Raw genomic sequence first — 18,412 nt, 5'->3', positions numbered from 1 at the left:
TCAGACTGGGGCGAAGATTCATCTCCCAACAGGACAGCCAATCTTCCTAAGCACACAGCCCAGATAACAAAGGAGTGGCTACGGGACAACTCTGTGAATGTCCTTGGGTGGCTCAACCAGAGAACAGACTTGAACCTGATTGAACATCTATGGAGAGATCTGAAAATGGCTGTCCACCGATGCTCCCCATTCAACCAGATGGAGTTTGAGAGGTCCTGCAAAGAAGAATGGGAGCAACTGCTCAAAAATAGGTGTCCCAAGCTTGTAGCATTATACTCAAAAAGATTTGAGGCTGTAATTGGTGCCAAAGGTGCTTCAACAAAGTATTGAGCAAAGGTTGTGAATACTTATGTACATGGGATTTTTTTTTGTTTTTAATAAATTTCAAGATTTCAAACAAACTTCTTTCACGTGGTCATTATGGGGTATTCTTTGTTGAATTTTGAGGAAAATAATAAATGTAATCCATTTTGGAATAAGGCTATAACATAACAAAATGTGGAAAAGGTGAAGCGCTGTAAATACTTTCCAGAAGCACTTTATATACTTTAGAGAAACCCTTTAAGGTATGAGTCAGAGGATTACTTAAAGCATTGTGTGAGAAAAAAGAATTGGCAACAAAAATACGAGTGTTCTTCAAAAAAGTTTCTGCACTTTTTTTTTTGCGACCCCTTGTATATAATGTCAGCAAATGATTGTATAATCTGCAATAAGAATCATGCAAAATTGGCATGTCTTGGTGCAGGACATGGGCACAGGGTGTTCAGGACCAAAAACAAAGAATTTTCACACTTGTACCCATGCCCTCCCTTTGAAAATGTTCGTAGCACTTATCACACTAAGGCTGCACGCGCGTGCGTTTAATAGCCTAAGCATAAAATCCCCAATGATTTCTTGCACATGGGAAGCCGCAGGTGCCATATACAACTGTCTTTACAAATGAATGGCTGTACATGACCATGTTCGTGTAAATGGCTGAATGCTTCTATATCAGCATTTACCTGCAAGTGCTTGTAAAGCATTATTTCCCTAAATGTGTGGAGCACTTGGGGAAATATGTAATTTTATGCTCAAGGGTTTTTAAGGTATGAAAATGTCTGTGTGAATGAGGCCCCAACACTAAATTACCCCTCCACTTAAGGGCAAAGAGGAACTGAACTCTGGAAGCTGAGCAACAAAAAAGGTCAGCAAAGAACTAATCACTAGTATTGTCTTTGCGCTCCCCATAACTGATCTTTTCCCTATTCCTAATTTACCATTCTTGTTCTGTCTGTACTGTGTGTGCGGGGATGCAGCCATCTTGGTTGAAACAGATATTTGCTTCCTTATGTCAGAGACCCCAGCAAGAAGAACAGTAAGTAACTTAACAACAACAACATCACAAAATCTCATTCCAAATCTGAGACCAGCAGTCAGAGGCAGTAGTCCCTTAAATTCACAGTACAGATTTACAACTATAAGGCTACAGAACAGAAGTGCCTAGACGACCTCACTGCTATATTTTCAGAAAAAATGTAAGACTTAAAAAAAATAAATAAATAAATCAGTGTACTACTTAGGCCAAATTATTATTCCTAAATTTTTACTATAACATTTTTTACCTTTTGTGTTAAGTCTATTTTATCCTACTATCTAGCACCCAAACTTAACCCCTAATCGAGAAATATAACCTTTAAAAGCTAAACTATTTCTTAACGCTTAATGTTATCCATAAAGGGAAACTCCTACTCAACACAGAAAATGAACCTATTAACACTTACTTTCTCTCTCCTCAGTCCTAACCCTTACCCTATCCGTTAGCATTAACCTCATAACTACAACCCAACTCCCAAATATGACCTAAACTAGCTGCTAAACCAATGCCGTATGCCAAAACCTATACTAGGCTGAAAACAATTGTGCAAAAATATGTTGCCCTGAGCTACAGGCAGAGGCACAATCAGTTGTTATTCAGCACACAATTTTGAATGGGATTGGTATTTATTTGCAGAAAACTTTCTTGGCTCCAGCACAGAGTGTGTACTTGCCCCAAATTTAGAGAAAAAAAAAAAAAAAAACTGGGCATGCTTATTCAGGATTTCCTACCAAGAATATGTCTTGGTACCCCGTATTAATAGTTTGTGCATTTTTTTTCTACTGACACATTCAATTTAAGTTACTAAGGTGCAGCTACACATCTGTTCATAACAAAGTTTACACCAAAAAAACCTAATCTCAGTAGGGTTTTTAGAACTGGGCTTCATCACTCACCTGATGCTTCAATACATTTTAAAAAGGTCTCCATGTGATAGTCACATTTTGCTTCATCTGCGTAAAAATATGTTCTGGCACTAATGACACCCCCACGTCGGTCACCAAAGCCAGGCTGTACTTGATACTTCTTCTCTCGCTGCACAGCACCTGGAAATAAAGATCAATACATTAAATACACATGTATAGACACTGATGCAATTGAAACAATCACTGATGCTTGCTAATAAAAGCTACTGCAAAGTTACATGGTGGTGCAGCTCACAGGACCAAATCAGAATTCAAGTGTCTGTATATATAAATACGAAACATTGACTATTTGCTTCTATTGTAAACAATTATTAAAAATTCAACATCCTTCATAAGCCTTCCAGCTGAACTGGAAGGAACCAACAGGCCTTGCCTTCTGTCACCTGCTAGCAAAGCGTTCTGGACCTTGCGCTCACTCATTAGTAAAGGAAGGACAGGTGGCCATGTTTTCTGTAGTGTTAAAACAGAGCTACACTATATTGTCAAAAGTATTTGGACGCCTGCTTTTACAAAGACATGAATTTTAATGCTGTCTTAGTCTGTAGGATTGAGTTATTGCGTTAGCCCACCCTTTGCAGCTATAACAGCTTCAACTCTTCTGGGAAGGCTGTCCACAAGGTTTAGGAGTGTGTCTATGGGAATGTTTGACCATTCTTCCAGAAGTGCATTTGTGATGTCAGGCACTAATGTGGAGGAGAAGGCCTGGCTCATAGTCTCTGCTCTAATTCATCCCAAAGGTGTTCTATCGTGTTGACTTCAGGACTCTATGCAGGCCAGTCAAGTTTCTCTAACCCCAAACTCGCTCATCCATGTCTTTATGGACCTTGCTTTGTGCACTGGTGCACAATGATGTTGGAAGGAGCCATCCCCAAATGGTTCCCACAAAGTTGGGAGCATGAAATTGTCCGAAATGTCTTGGTATGCCGACGCCTTAAGAGAGTTCCCTTCTCTGGAACTAAGGGGCCAAAACCAACCCCTGAAAAAACAACCCCACACCACAAACCCCCCCAACCAAATGATTTGGACCACTGCTCAAAGACATGGATGAGCGAGTTTAGGGTGGAGGAACATGACTGGCCTGCACAGAGTCCTGACCTCAACCCGATAGAACACCTTTGGGATGAATTAGAGTGGAGACTATGAGCCAGGCCTTCTCGTCCAACATCAGTGCCTGACCTCACAAATGCGCTTCTGGAAGAAGCAAAATTCCCATAGCCACACTCCTAAACCTTGTGGACAGCCTTCCCAGAAGAGTTGTAGCTGTTAAAGCTGCAAAGGGAGGGCTAACTCAATTTTGAACCCTACAGACTAAGACTGGGATGCCATTAAAGTTCATGTGTGTGTAAAGGCAGGCGGCCCAATACTTTTGACAATATAGTGTATATAATTGTAAAACGTTTAAAGGTAGTGATGCCAGATGCAATGTATGCATCGACCTACAGCAAACAACCATAGGAAAGCAGTCACTCACCTAACTAGTATAGTTTAGAAATACTATAGACCACATTACATCTTTATTGTACTGACAGCTAGTTTTTGCAGATATTGTAACTGGAATTCACATAAGGAACTTACTTAATTGCAGACTTCCAACACAGTGGAACTTACTCCTCACTGTCCATTCCAGGAGGCAACATCTCTGGGCACATTTAAAAAGACAAACAGAGGTCCAACCCTTATAAGTAAGTCTATGCCAGCCCCTCTATTAGAGCCTGGCATAGCACACTAAGTCTTCTATAAAAACGAGGCTTGTAAATACCTGTTTAGGGCGGTCTTCAGGCAGGTCATATGACTTGCGGCCGCTGTACATCTCTGATACATGGCTTCTGCAGGAGGGGCCGAGATCTTCCTCTGACATCAGCCGGGGAGATCACATGGCTGCTCAGCCCTGGAAACCGGCTGAGAGTCATGTGACCGTCCAGAAGATCGCTCTAAACAGGTATTTACATGCCTCGTTTTTATAAAAGAATAATACAGTGTGCTATGCCAGGCTATAATAGAGAGGCTGGCATGGACCATTTCAATGTTTTAATTTTACTAACAGCAGTGGGGGAGGGGGAGGAGACAGAGACACAGACACGGAGCTAACAGGCAGGAAGGAGGGGGTTAGGGAGAGAGATGAGAGCAGAGCAGTGCTGTGGATGACGGAGAGACATACACTGACAGCGATGGTTAGGGCTCAGCAGCCATGATTATCGTTGTCAGTGCAGAGAGGGGGATACAGGAAGTAGAGGGATCAGGGAGGTTTTTTTTTTTTGTTTTTTTTTTTTACAGTTTAGAGGGGGACAGATTACACAGCACAAGCACTGTGTTGTTTAATCTGCTTTAAGGGACCAGAATCTGCATTTTTTTCCCCTTTGGGTTAACACTTTAAAAAGAACCTTGAAATTATTAAAGAGGATGTCCACCTAAAAAAAAATTATTAAAAGCCAGCATCTACAAATACTGCAGCTGCTGACTTTTAATAAACGGACACTTACCTGTCCCAGGGTCCAGTGATGTCGGCAGCCGAAGCCAATCAATCGCTCGGCTCTCGGCAGCTGCCGCCGCCATCCTGGGTGAGGGAGTCAGGAAGTAAAGTGTTGCGGCTTCACTTCCCGGTTCCCTACTGTGCGCATCGCGCTGCGCGTCCTAACTGGTCCCCGCTATCTCCTGGGATCTGTGTGTTTCCCAGGAGACAGCGGGGGGGGGGGGGGGGGGCGTCACTCTCGCGGGAGTCTATTCCCGGAAGTGGGTGCAAATACCTGTATTATACAGGTATCTGCATGGTAATCATAATTGTTATACCTGAAGGGTTCCACACCAAGATATACCTGTCCTGAGATGCATGTTAGAGTGTACAGTGAGTACTGAAATAAACATTAGTTCTTCCAGACCAGAGTCTTGTGTCTCTCACAACTCAGAGAATATAACAATAATAATCATCAATAAACCCACTTTATTTACGATCACCCTCATAAGCACTGATATACATAGCACACAATGGAGCCTGTTTAGGAAATCTAAAGAAATGTCCATTAAGAATCCATTCTAAGACTAGGTAGCCACCAGTATATAAGACCAGATGTGACTTACAAGAATGCAGAATAACCCATAAAAAAACATGATATATACAAGGTCATCGGCACCAGCCATATTATAGGGATGTCAAAAGGAGCAACATAGGTTATTTTATTACAGTTCTCGCAGATGTGATTAAGAGAAACACATTGCTTCATGCCCTTGCAAAAAGTACTCCACAGTATCCCTTGGTGCACGGCTGAGACAAGTCAGAAATGGGTGATTTATTAAAGCAGGGCTTAAGGCTTCCCTAGGAATAGTGGTTAGCCAACCTGACTTTTTGCAACAATACCTTCATCAAACCTTGCACCACAGCCAGTGATATAATAAACTGCCAGTCTCTCTGGCACATACAAAAGTGCAGGCTTCATTTTTCTATTCCATTATCCAAGTTACTTGAGCAATGGAACATATCAGAGGAGGCAAAAATTGCCATACATTGCTTGAAAGATTTATTACCAGGGAGTATCAGAAAATACATGTTTTTGTTTAAATAGATTATGAAACTCCTAAGAGGCTTAGACGAGATGCAGGGCTTTCCAATAAATGCTTACAATTCTGAGAAGCAAAGTCGATCAATAACTATCTAATTTTCCTACCGTGGCAGAAACACATAACATATAATAAATGAATTTTAAAGCACCAAATGTTATATATGTCTGTTTGAATCAACATTACAGCATGCGCTTATTAAAAGACAATTATAAACACTTTTTGTTTTGTGCAGAGACTGGTTATAAAATAAGCAGAAGATTAAAGTTTCAAGTGGTTGTATCCACTGAACCACAATTAAAGAAGTTACAGCTTATATGAGCTCCCCTAAGGCTTGAAGTAAACAGACATTAGCACAATGCGTGATTTTGCTCACACTAGCTCTTAAAGAACAATATTTAATTAGGGAGCATTGGGAATATAGAAGCCTTTTTTCTTTCAATAAATACATCTCTATAGTGCAGCTCTTAGCAATACTGAAAATGTACTATGGATCAATGTCCAGTTGAGTTAGTCACACTCTACGGGAGCTCCATCCTGTCACCCACAGTGTTCTCCCGCATGCCTGCTCCACAGCACTTCTCCATGATGGACAAGTACAGTACATCACCAAACTGCACTCTACCAAGTGCTTTCCATCCCACAATTGCTGCCACCTAAAATAGCAGTTGCCAAAGATTCCACGCACATCATAGAAGGCTGCGATTTTGCACCAGGATTATCAGGGCTTACCATAAACTACATTAAAAAAGGATTACAGAAATAGTTCTACACAAAAAAACAAAAAGACTTGCTGACCATAATCTCAGAAGCAATCCAACAAAAAACGGGTCGCAGTACAGAACATCCTAGACAGACAGACCAACCACACAGATCTCAGACACACAAAACAAAGTGGGAGGACACAGAGACCCTCCAAATTAATAAAAGTGCCTCTGATATCCAATTACAAGCAATAGGTCTTGACCCAACAACCTATGAATAGTGGGGCTACTTGAAACTATCCATCCCAACCAATTCTTAGATGTGATGGCTGTATTAGTTTGCTTTATTCGACATTCTTTCTTCTATTTTCATCTCGTGATCCAGCCAACGAGTCTGTTTTTAAAAAGCACAAGCTCTCCGGCAGAATGCATCAGTTTACATGGATGTTACAAACCACTTAACACTGGCAGGGGTGATTACAATGATCAGCTTTCTTTTATTTATGCAAAACCGTTATCTCAGAAGGAAAAAAAAAAAAAACGGTTTGCTATAACTGATTATGGAGTTCGGCTTCAATTTGTTTAGTGTACCTAAATCTGCTAATAAATTAACACTACTCCCCTAGAATGACAAAGCTGCTGACTGCTGTGCCAATTCAACCAGATTTGTGTTCTCACCAATACAGGAGGGGTGTTACTGGTCAGATCACCAGGTGAAAACAGAGGGAAAGAAGCCAAAGAAAATAAAACTGATGCAGACCACATCTAATGATTGGTAAGCTGTAATAATACTTTTTTTGGGTTCAATACTGCTTAAGACCCCTTTCACACTGAGGCGATTTACAGACTTTTTTTGCGCTAAAAATACTGCCTATAAAACGCCTTTAAACTGCCTCTTCTGTAGCCCCAGTGTGAAAGCACACTGGGGCAGTGCGCTTGCAGGCACCTCCCCTGCCCATTGAAATGAACTGACACTGCTTTCAAAGCTCCTTAACCACTTCAAGACCGCTGCACGACGATGTACGTCCAAAGTTTGAACGGGGATATCGTTGTTATGGCAGCAGCTAGCTGCCATAACCCCGGTATCCCCGTTTTCGTGCGGCGGCCAGCTGTCAGATAGGTGGATTCACAGCGAGATCACTTTTATCGGTGGCGGGAGAGGGCCCCCCCCTCCTGCCGCGATCCGGTGCCCTCCGCCGCTTACTGGAGCCGTCGGTAGCGGCGGAGGCGATCGCATCCTATCCTGTGGTGTGTCTGGAGACAAGTGAGGCCAAGATGGCGCTCACTCGTCTCCAATACACTGCTGGGCGGAAGCGACATCAATACGTCACTTCCGTCCTTGCCTCTTAAAGGCACATTTTTTCAAATGTAATTTTTCTAAATGACTTTTTTTTTTTTTTTTTTTTATTGCATTTTAGTGTAAATATGAGATCTGAGGTCTTTTTGACCCCAGATCTCATATTTAAGAGGTCCTGCCATGCTTTTTTCTATTACAAGGGATGTTTACATTCCTTGTAATAGGAATAAAAGTGACACCATTTTTTTTTTTAAAACAGTGTAAAAATAAATAAAATATTGTAAAATAAATAAAAATAAAAAAAAAAATTTTTAGACCCCCCTGTCCCGACAAGCTCGCGCGCAGAGGCGAACGCATATGCGAGTAGCGCCCGCATATGAAAACGGTGGTCAAACCACACATGTGTGGTATCGCCGCGACCGGCAGAGCGAGAGCAATAATTCTAGCCCTAGACCTCCTCTGTACCGCAAAATATGCAACCTGTAGAATTTTTTAAACGTCGCCTATGGAGATTGAGGGTAAAAGTTTGACGCCATTCCACGAGCAGGCGCAATTTTCAAGCATGACATGTTGGGTATCAATTTACTTGGCGTAACATTATATTTCACAATATAAAAAAAAATTGGGCTAACTTTACTTTTGTCTTATTTTTTTATTCAAAAAAGTGATTTTTTTCCCAAAAAAGTGCACTTTTAAGACCGCTGCGCAAATACGGTGCAAAAAAAAGTATTGCAATGACGGCCATCTTATTCTCTAGGGTGTTAGAAGAAAAACCATATATAATGTTTGGGGGTTCTAAGTAATTTTCTAGCAGAAAAACCTGTTTTAAACATGTAAACACCTAAAATCCAATACGAGGCTGGTCCTTAAGTGGTTAAAAGCGCAAAAGCACCACTATAACAGCGGTAAAGCACTGCTAAATCTAGCGGCGCTTAAGGCCAACGCCCACACCTCCCCAGTGTGAAAAGGGTCTTAATCATTATGCAAGCCTGTCTACCCCATATAAAGTGGAAAGCCCATCCTCTTGGTCACTAGCAATAAAACTCCAAACCTTCAGTCAGATATCTGGACTTTGCTGACAGAATGCAGAGTTTAAAGAATAACTCCACTTTTGTTAAAAAAATATATATATATATTCCCCTCTGGGTTATCTATGTGCAAGGATTTTAACAAACTTTTTTGCAGATTCCTACCTTTTGTTATTCTGAAGAAATAGCTGTTTGTCTAAATCCATGTGGAAAGTGATAATTCAAAAAAACACTCATTAGATTCAATCAGCTGCTGCACATACATTTCTAATGCGGAAAGTGGCAGGGTCTGCATCCCTTTAGACATTTCCCTTTGGGAGCGTCTTACCAAAAATGCAATTTTTTGTTGTAGGGGATTCCCAAAATTTGACTTGTATCTTAAAGTGACTGTAAAATGTCTCTTTTTTTTTTTTTTAATAGCAAACCTGTTATCCTCTGTGCAGTAGTTTTGCACAGGGCAGCCTGGATTCTCCTCCTCTTGGGTACCTCTTTGGCTCTCCTGGCCCCTCCCTCCTGTTGAGTGCTCCAACAGCAAGCAGCTTGCTATGGGGGCACCCGAGCCGAGCTGCAGCTCCGAGTGTAAATTCGGACATGGAGCTGCAATTTAGCCATGCCCCCCTCTCTCCTGATTGGCTAACTGACTTTGACAGCTGCAGGAGACAATTGTGCCACTGCTGTGTCTCAGCCAATCAGGAGAGTCCCGGACGGCCAAGGGACTTGTGGATATCGCTGGACAGAGATGGGGCTCAGGTAAGTATTGGGGGGGCGCTGGAGGGCGGCTGCTATACACAGAAGGCTTTTTATCTTAATGAATGCATGAAGTTAAAAAGAATGCATTAAGTTAAAAAACCTTCTGCCTTTACAACTCCTTTATGCTGACCATATATTATACAAATTTCTTATTCAGTTTGCTTTAGATTTACCCAAGTAGTGCAATGGCCTGCTTGATTGCATACAAATCTAAAGGAAAATTCTGCAAAAAAATTGTATAAAATGTATGGCCAGTCTCAGTGCAGACTTCTGAGAAAATCAGTAAGCTTTTCACACAAGCAGCAAATTACATATCTGGGGGGGGGGGGGGGGGGCGTTCTGTACACCAGCTGTATACAGAATACCTCCAGGTAGCCATATTGTATTGCGTTTTACAGAAAATTACAGCATTGCAGACTGAAAAAGAAATGTAACTTTAATAACATTCAATTACAATATGACTTGTGTAGCAATTGTATATATTTATTTTTTTTATTTGGTATTTTTTTTGTTCCCCACGAAAGTGGAGTTACCCATTAAAGGATAAGTTAACTTTTTTCATCATTTCGGTGCAAGCTTTAGAATTTTAATAGGAAGCACATTTTAAGGTCAAATTCTAAAAAGCTTTAACTACTATCTTCTGTTGCAAACAATATATAGGAAACAATGTAGAGAAAAGGCTATAAACGAACATACAAAGAAATATAACTTTTCATGGTTGGGCTACAGAGAGTATTAAACTAGTATAGGTAAAAGTAATAGTCAACAACAAATCTAGCTCACAATGACTTTAAAAAGATTCGGCAGAATGGAGACCTTGGAAATTTACGATACAGTTGTATATCATGGTTAGGTTTGGAGAGTTAATACTTAAGATCTGCGACCAACCAGAAAAAAGGCTTCAGGAACACAAATGTGCTATATACCAGACAGATGAGCTGAAACTGCTATCGGAGGACTGCCTCAGCAGGAAAGGAGTCCTTAGAGGGAAGATACACAAAGCTAAGCATCATTTCTTCGAGAACTTGCTTAAGTCTTTTAATAATAAAATGCTGTTAGGAAGCTTACATTACATATGTGTTTGTACATATGTTTTAAATGCTAGCTAAATGTTTCTATTTGCCAAAAAAGAATGCATACAAAATAAAAAATGCATTAGGCCTCTTGCACACGATACTTCTGTTTGCATCTACTTCTTCAGACTTTTTTTATAAGTATTTGCGCAAATTTGTGCACGAAAACGTATTCTCGCGTTTTTGTTCTGCACAATATGTAAATGGCCATTTGCACACATTTTGCATGCAATTGCTCACGAGGCGTAAATTACTGCCCAAAAATGCAGATCTTTCTATTAATTTTTTTTTACTAAAGAATGCACTGCTCTTGTTTACACGCCTGTGTGCATAAGCACATTAACCGCTTCAGATCCGGGCCATTGCCAAATGACGGCAACAGCGCGGATCTGAAATACCGGGACGACATCTATTGACGTCGTCCCCTTTCCTCGTTCCCAGCGCGCTCTCATGAGCGCGCCTCAGGGAAAATCTGTGTTGGCCGTGTCCCTTGGACACAGCCAATCACAGATCGCTGTAAACAGCCAATCACAGCGGCCGTTTACAGCGCGATCGCCACCTCCAATGAGAGATGATCTAAAAGGTAAACAATTGAGATCATCTCTCATTGCCGGCTCTCTCTCCTCACACAGAGACAGCGTGTGAGGAGAGAGAGCTTCTGTGAGTAGTTATCAGTAACAGCAAAGTGTGCCCAAAAAGTGCCCAACAGTGCCCACAGTGACACCAATATAGTGCCATCTGTGCCCACCTGTGCACATCAGTGCCCACTTGTGCCATCAGTGCATCATCAGTGCCCATCAGTGCCCATCTGTGCCCATCAGTGCGCAATCAGTGCGCATCTGTGAAATCAGTGCGCATCTGTGCCAACTCATCAGTGCCCATCTGTGCCACCTCATCAGTGCCCATCTGTGCCATCTCATCAGTGCCCATCTGTGCCACCTCATCAGTGCCCATCTGTCGCTTCAGTGCAAATCTGTGCCGCCTTATCAGTGCCCATCTGTGCCACCTCACCTGTGCCACATCAGTGCATATCTGTGCCCACCTGTGCCGCCTCATTAGTGTAAATCTGTGCACATCTGTGCTGCTTCCTCAGTGCCCATCTGTGCTGCCTCAGTGCCCATTTGTGCCGCCTCATCAGTGCCCATCTGTGTGATCAGTGCCCATCTGTGTGATCAGTGCCCATCTGTGCCGCCTCATCAGTGCCCATCTGTCCGATCAGTGCCCATCTGTGCCACCTCATCAGTGCACATCTGTGCCATCAGTGCCACCTCATCAGTGCAGGCTTAGCACACAGCTGTGCAATCTCATAACCACCAGCAGCCATGTCCAAAAAAAGCTTTTCCGCCGAGGAGGCATACCAAATTCTTTCTACGGCCGACAAGAGCAACGGGGAGCTCTCTTTTTCAGATTCCCTTTCCAATTCGGATTCTGACGTAAATTACGAGCCAGTCCTCAGTAGTGAAACACTTACAGACTCAGAGGAGGAAGAAACTCGGCCCGCCAAACGAAGGCATTCTAGTGAGGAGGCAGTGGCATCCACCAGCACCGCAGCGGCATCCGCCAGCACCGCAGCGGCATCCGCCAGCACCGCAGTGGCATCCGCCAGCACCGCAGTGCCATCCACTAGCACCGCAGTGCCATCCACTAGCACCGCAGTGCCTCGGCAAGAAAGGCCAAGTACCAGTGGGGTGTCACCCCAGCCCCAAAGGGTTAGGTACCATGCCAGCCTTCCCTTTGCACTTCAGAACCCCTTGTGGCTTCCTCCGAATTCAGGAGAAGCTAGCGTTCCCCCTTTCACGGCCCAGCCAGGAGTCCAGGTGGATACAGGGAATTTCACCCCAATTAATTTTTTTAATTTAATTTTTACGGAGGACATGTTGGCGTCAGTTGTGGCCCAGTGCAACCTGTATGCACAGCAATTTATTTTGCAAAATCCCATATCATATTATGCCCGTCCCTATGAGTGGAGAGACCTGACAGTGGAGGAGTTCAAGGTTTTTTTGGGCCTCACATTTAATACGGGGCTCACCAAAAAAAACGAATTCCGTTCCTATTGGTCAACCCACCCCCTTCACCACATGCCGCTCTTCTCCGCGGTAATGCCCAGAACCAGGTATCTGAGGATAATGAGGTTCCTACATTTCAGCGACAATACCCAGTGCCCTCCTCGAACTGATCCAAATTTTGACAGGCTTTACAAAATTCGCCCAATATTAAATTATTTTTCCGAAGTATTCCCCCAGCTGTTCACCCTGGACCAACAAATATGTGTAGATGAGTCCCTTGTGAAATTTAGCGGCAGGCTTAAAATTAAGCAATTTATCCCCAGCAAAAGAGCCCGCTATGGGGTGAAGGTGTACAAACTATGTGACCGAGCCACAGGGTACACATATTCCTTCATAGTGTACGAAGGGAAGGACACCCAGCTGCAGCCTCCTAATTGCCCAGACTACTTGGGAACCAGCGGGAAAGTTGTTTGGGACCTCATATACCCCCTACTCGACAAAGGATACCACCTGTATGTAGATAACTTCTACACTTCTCTGCCCCTGTTCCACAACCTTCATCGGAAGAAGACGCCAGCATGTGGCACCGTGAAAAAAAATCGGAAGGGCTTTCCTCAAAGTCTTGTTAATAAGAAGTTGAGAAAAGGAGAAACGGCATGTCTGCGTAACAAAGAGATTCTGGCAGTGAAGTGGAGGGACAGAAGGGATGTGTATATGTTGTCTTCCATCCACAACAACACCTATGTTGAAATCCCCAGAAGGAATGGCCCCATCCAGAAACCCACATGCATCCATCAATACAATTTGTTTATGGGGGGAGTCGACTTCAACGATCAAATGTTGGAACCATATCTTGCCACAAGAAGGACATACCACTGGTACAAAAAAGTAGCGATTTATTTTTTTCAATTGGCCATATACAACTCCTATATCATTTACCGCAAATCCACCCAAAACCCCCAACCCTTCCTTGGCTATCAGGAGGAAATTTACACTGCCCTTATATTCCCGAACGGCCTACCAGTAAACATCCGATCAGATGTTGTTAGTCGACTCTCCGAGCGCCACTTTCCAGATAAACTCCCTCCCAAACCGACAGGCCAAAGACGTCAAAAAAGATGTAAGGTGTGTACCAGAGCAGGAGTCAGAAGAGACACATCTTATTATTGTGCAAAATGTCCTTCCGAACCAGGCCTCTGTATAGGTGAATGCTTCCGCCGTTACCATACTTCACTAAATTATTAGTGAAGTATGGTAACCGTAATCCTCAGTTCCTGCCTTCACACCCCTTATGCCACTGCCTGCTCTGTAACTGACCCTGGCTTGTTATTTGACCACGCTTCTGCCTGCCGATTTTGTACATACCGCTGCCTGATCTGGAACTGACCCTGGACTGTTATTCGACCATGCTTCTGCCTAACAATTCTGTACATACCTCTGCCTGATATGGAACTGACCCTGGACTGTTATTCAACCATGCTTCTGCCTAACAATTCTGTACATACCTTTGCCTGATCTGGAACTGGCCTTGGACTGTTTGACCATGCCTCTTGCCTGCCTCTTGGACTGATCTTGTACCCTGCAACTGGACTAGTGGGATTCAACACAGGGGTCTCACATATGTGAGGGGCTCCAGAATAGTTTTTCTGGATGAAGAAAACAATTTTCTTTGTTTTCTCATTCCTAGATTAGGGTCTGGAGACTCGGAGGCTTCAAAGAGATTTGGGTGGGAGAAGCCTCTACCCCTGTCCCCATTCTGTCCTGAACGAGGCCCTACTTCTGCCTGCTGCCTGTAGGAGTTACTGCCGTCATGCCTCTGTTTGTCGCACTGACCACAGCACATGGACCTTGTTCCTGCCTACTACCAAGACCAATATTTTGGCACTGCTGACAATCTCTGCCTGCACTGACCCTGCACTGCACTGACCTATGGACAGTATCCCTGCCTGCTGCCTGTACTGACTTTGGACAGTATTTCTGCCTGCTGCCTGAAAAATTGTGTTCGCTGTTGCTGACCAAGTCCCTGCCTGCTGCCTGGACCAGTGCTATCCTCCTGTGGACAACTGTACTACTAAAACCACAGGTAATCTTTTGTTTCTCTTTGCTCGGCATAATGTATTTTGGGGTGTAATTCTTGGTATATGCATGCTGTGTGTCCCTGGAACACCTGATGGTGTTCCTTGCATGTTGGATCTCTGTATGTGGCCAGGCTGTGTAAAGGTCTCACACATGTGGTATTGCCATACTCAGAAGGAGTGCCAGAATGTATTTTGGGGTGTCATTTTTGCTATGTAAATGCTATGTGTTGGAAATATCCTATAAACGGACAACTTTGTGTAAAAAAAATGCGTTTTCATTTTTTTTCCACATATTCCAAAAACTTCTGGAAAAAAATGAACCATTCAAAAGACTCATTATGCCTCATAGATTATACGTTGGGGTGTTAGCTTTCCAAAATGGGGTCATTTTGTGGGCGTTTCCATTGTCCTGGTGCTCTAGGGCCTTCAAAAGTGTAATAGGTGGGTGAGAAATGAGATGTGTAATTTATGCTCGTAGAACGCCTGAAAGTGCTACTTCAATATTAGGCCTCTGTATGTGGTCAGACTGTGTAAAAGACTCACACATGTGGTATCGTTATACTCAGGAGGAGTAGCAGAATGTATTTTGGGGTGTTATTTTTGCTATGTAAATGCTATGTGTTGGAAATATCTTATAAACGGACAACTTTGTGTAAAAAAAAAAAAATGCGTTTTCATTTTTTTCCCATATTTTCCAAAAACTTCTGGAAAAAAATGAACCATTCAAAAGACTCACTATGCCTCATAGATTATACGTTGGGGTGTTAGCTTTCCAAAATGGGGTAATTTTGTGGGCGTTTCCATTGTCCTGGTGCTCTAGGGCCTTCAAAAGTGTAATAGGTAGTCAACAAGTTAGATGGGTAATTTATGCTCCTTGAACACCTGATGATGCTCCCTGCATGTTGGGCCTCTGTATGTGGCCAGTTAGTGAAAAAGTCCCACACATGTGGTATTGTAATACTCAGGAGTAGCCGAATGTATTTTGTGGTGTCATTTGTGGTATGCACATTCCATGTGAGAGAAATAAGCTATTACAATGACACTTTTCTGAAAAAATATAAAAAATAAAAAAAAAAAACCTTAATTTGCAAAGAATTGTGGGAAAAAATTACAACTTCAAATAACTCACCATGCCTCTTACTAAATACCCTGGAATGTCTACTTTCCAAAAAGGGGTCATTTGTACTTTCCTGGCTTGTTAGGGTCTCAAGAAATGAGATGGGCCTCAGTACATCAGGTGTGATCAGATGTGATCATTTTTTTATGATTTGTACCATAGCTTGTAGACTCTATAAATTTCACACAGACCACATAATATCCACTAATTTGGGTTATTTTTACCAAAGATATGTAGCAGTATAAATTATGGCCAACATTTATGAATAAAAATTGCTAATTTGCAAAATTTGATCACAGAAACGAAGAAAAAAGCATTTTTTTTTCAAAATTTTCGGTCTTTTTTCATTTATAGCGCAAAAATTAAAAAACCCAGAGGTGATCAAATACCACCAAATGAAAGCTCTATTTGTATGAAAAAAGGACAAAAAAATCGTTTGGGTACAGTGTTGCATGACTGAGTAATTGTCATTCAAAGTGTGAGAGCACTGAAAGCTGAAAATTGGTCTGGGCAGGAGGGGGGTTTAAGTGCCCAGTAAGCAAGTGGTTAAAATTAATGGGCTCTATTTTAGCTCTGTAAAAAAAAAAAAAAAAAAAGCTGTACTGTCCTGTTTCAAGCTGCAGTGTTTAAGGCCCCTTTCACACTGTTGGACCGTTCAGATCCGCCTGTCAGTTTTGTCGGCGGACCTGAACGGGTGCTCCGTGTAAGCCTATGGGAACAAAGAAATAACCCCCTCAATTGGGACTTTGACAGACCACCCACTCAGAAATAGATAAAATGTAATCTTTCATAGAGTAGCGTAAAAAACATATAAAATCCACATGAGACAAAATGCACGATATATTACATGGAAAATCGAATAAATGTTGTACACATAATCGTCATTCAGTGTAAATGCCCAACGCGTTTCCGGTATGAAGTGTTCAAATACCTTCCTCAGGGGCCAAGGGTTCATACGACGGATCCAGCTTACATACGCCGCACGCTAGACTGCTACATCTGCAAGATCTATCGGCTGAGCGACATCTGGATATTTAGTTACTTAGCCAATACTTCAGGCTTCAGTAACTACTCGTCCCGATGGGGGGGTTATTTCTTTATTTATATTGACAGGGATGGGACCACCACGCTCTATGTGATATGATGGGAGCCTCTTTTTCTTCCATGTAAGCCTATGGAGCGACGGATGTCAGCGGTGACATGTCCGTTGACATCCGACCCGGTCCGATCCGCTAAAATCAGACAGATGGCTCTACGTTCGCATCCATCCCTGGCGGATCAGGTGAGATCTGATGAAAACGGACATGCTGTCTGTTTTCGTCCGATCTCTCCATAGCAACCAGAGGCGCTCGACAAGCGCCTCCCCGCTCAGTGAGCAGAGAGGGACCTGTCATCCGCCGGCTCAGCGGAGATCAACGGAGAGATCTCCCGCTAAGATGGCAGACAGAGGCAGACTCCATGGTAGCGGATCCGCCTCGTGGGAATGAAGCCTTAGAGGCCTTAGTAGGGGTTATCTGGCAAAATCACAGGCCAAAGCAATCAGTAGATTTAGAGATATAGGCAGTTGAATCGCCATACTGATTTCAACTTTCTTGAAAGGTTGAGCTTGGCCCACCCCCAATCCTTTGAATTGATCCCTTAACTATAGACATTGTTAAAGTTTTAAATGACCTATAGGGAAACTCAGGAGGCAGTTGGAATAGAGCCAAGATCACCCTTTAAAGACCATGGCAGCAGTAACATAGTGTTGTGTCTGATTATCAACATTTAACCCCAGCAGACTTCTTTGCCTTGCACTCAGCAGCAGACTTGTAAGGCTTGCTCTCCTCAACAAGTGGTACTGACTGGAGCTCCACAGATCTGACTCAGTCGGGAAGGGGTGGTCAAACGGCTACAGAGAGGCCTCACAGAACAGTAGTCCTCCTCTGCCTCAAAATGAAAGGAACAGACTTTTCTGACAGGAATGAGTGGTGATTTTTAAAGAAAAAAAAAAAAAAAAGACAGGACATAAAAAAAAAAAAACTTTGGGGTCTATTTATACATTTTTGTTTTTACACAACAGTCACAAAACTTTCACCAAGACTTCAATTGGATCTTAAAGTGGATGTAAACCTGATTCATGCACATACCTTCCCTCTTCCGCCTATGTGGAGTGGCTTTTCTCCAATCAGCTGTCACACAATGTATGCCAAGAATCTACACCCAGTGCTGAACAAGAAGAAATAATTTCTAACATGATGTGCACTTTCTAAAGACAACAGCAAGCTGAAGACAGCAGATATACATGTACAACTTAAGTAGGGAGATTTGTTTCATACTTTTGGCTCTGTATGCCACCAGAATAAAATTAAAATGAAACAATCCAAATGAATTTGAAGTGCAGACTTTTAGCTTTAATTCAAGGGGTTGAACATAAATATCAAGTACAAATTTTAGGAACTGCAACCATTTTTATACACAGTCCCCCCCCCCCCCCCCCCATTTTTAGGGGCTCCAATGTAATTGGACAAATACAAAAAATATAATG

At 42.6% G+C, this 18,412-nt stretch overlaps 1 protein-coding gene across 1 annotated transcript in view; it reads right to left on the bottom strand.

Annotated features, from left to right (window-relative positions):
• Positions 1 to 18,412, bottom strand: part of PRODH (proline dehydrogenase 1) — a 227,899-nt gene that overhangs the window by 131,526 nt on the left and 77,961 nt on the right. The window contains exon 4 of the mRNA XM_073629331.1: positions 2,251 to 2,400. Within this exon, the coding sequence (XP_073485432.1) occupies positions 2,251 to 2,400 (150 nt within the window). The remainder of the gene's footprint in view (positions 1 to 2,250; positions 2,401 to 18,412) is intronic.

This window comes from Aquarana catesbeiana, linkage group LG01, assembly GCF_042186555.1.
Source record: "Aquarana catesbeiana isolate 2022-GZ linkage group LG01, ASM4218655v1, whole genome shotgun sequence".
Classification (NCBI taxonomy): Eukaryota; Metazoa; Chordata; class Amphibia; order Anura; family Ranidae; genus Aquarana; species Aquarana catesbeiana.
The sequence above is the reverse complement of the archived record's forward strand: the minus strand, read 5'-3'. Positions and strand labels throughout refer to the sequence as shown.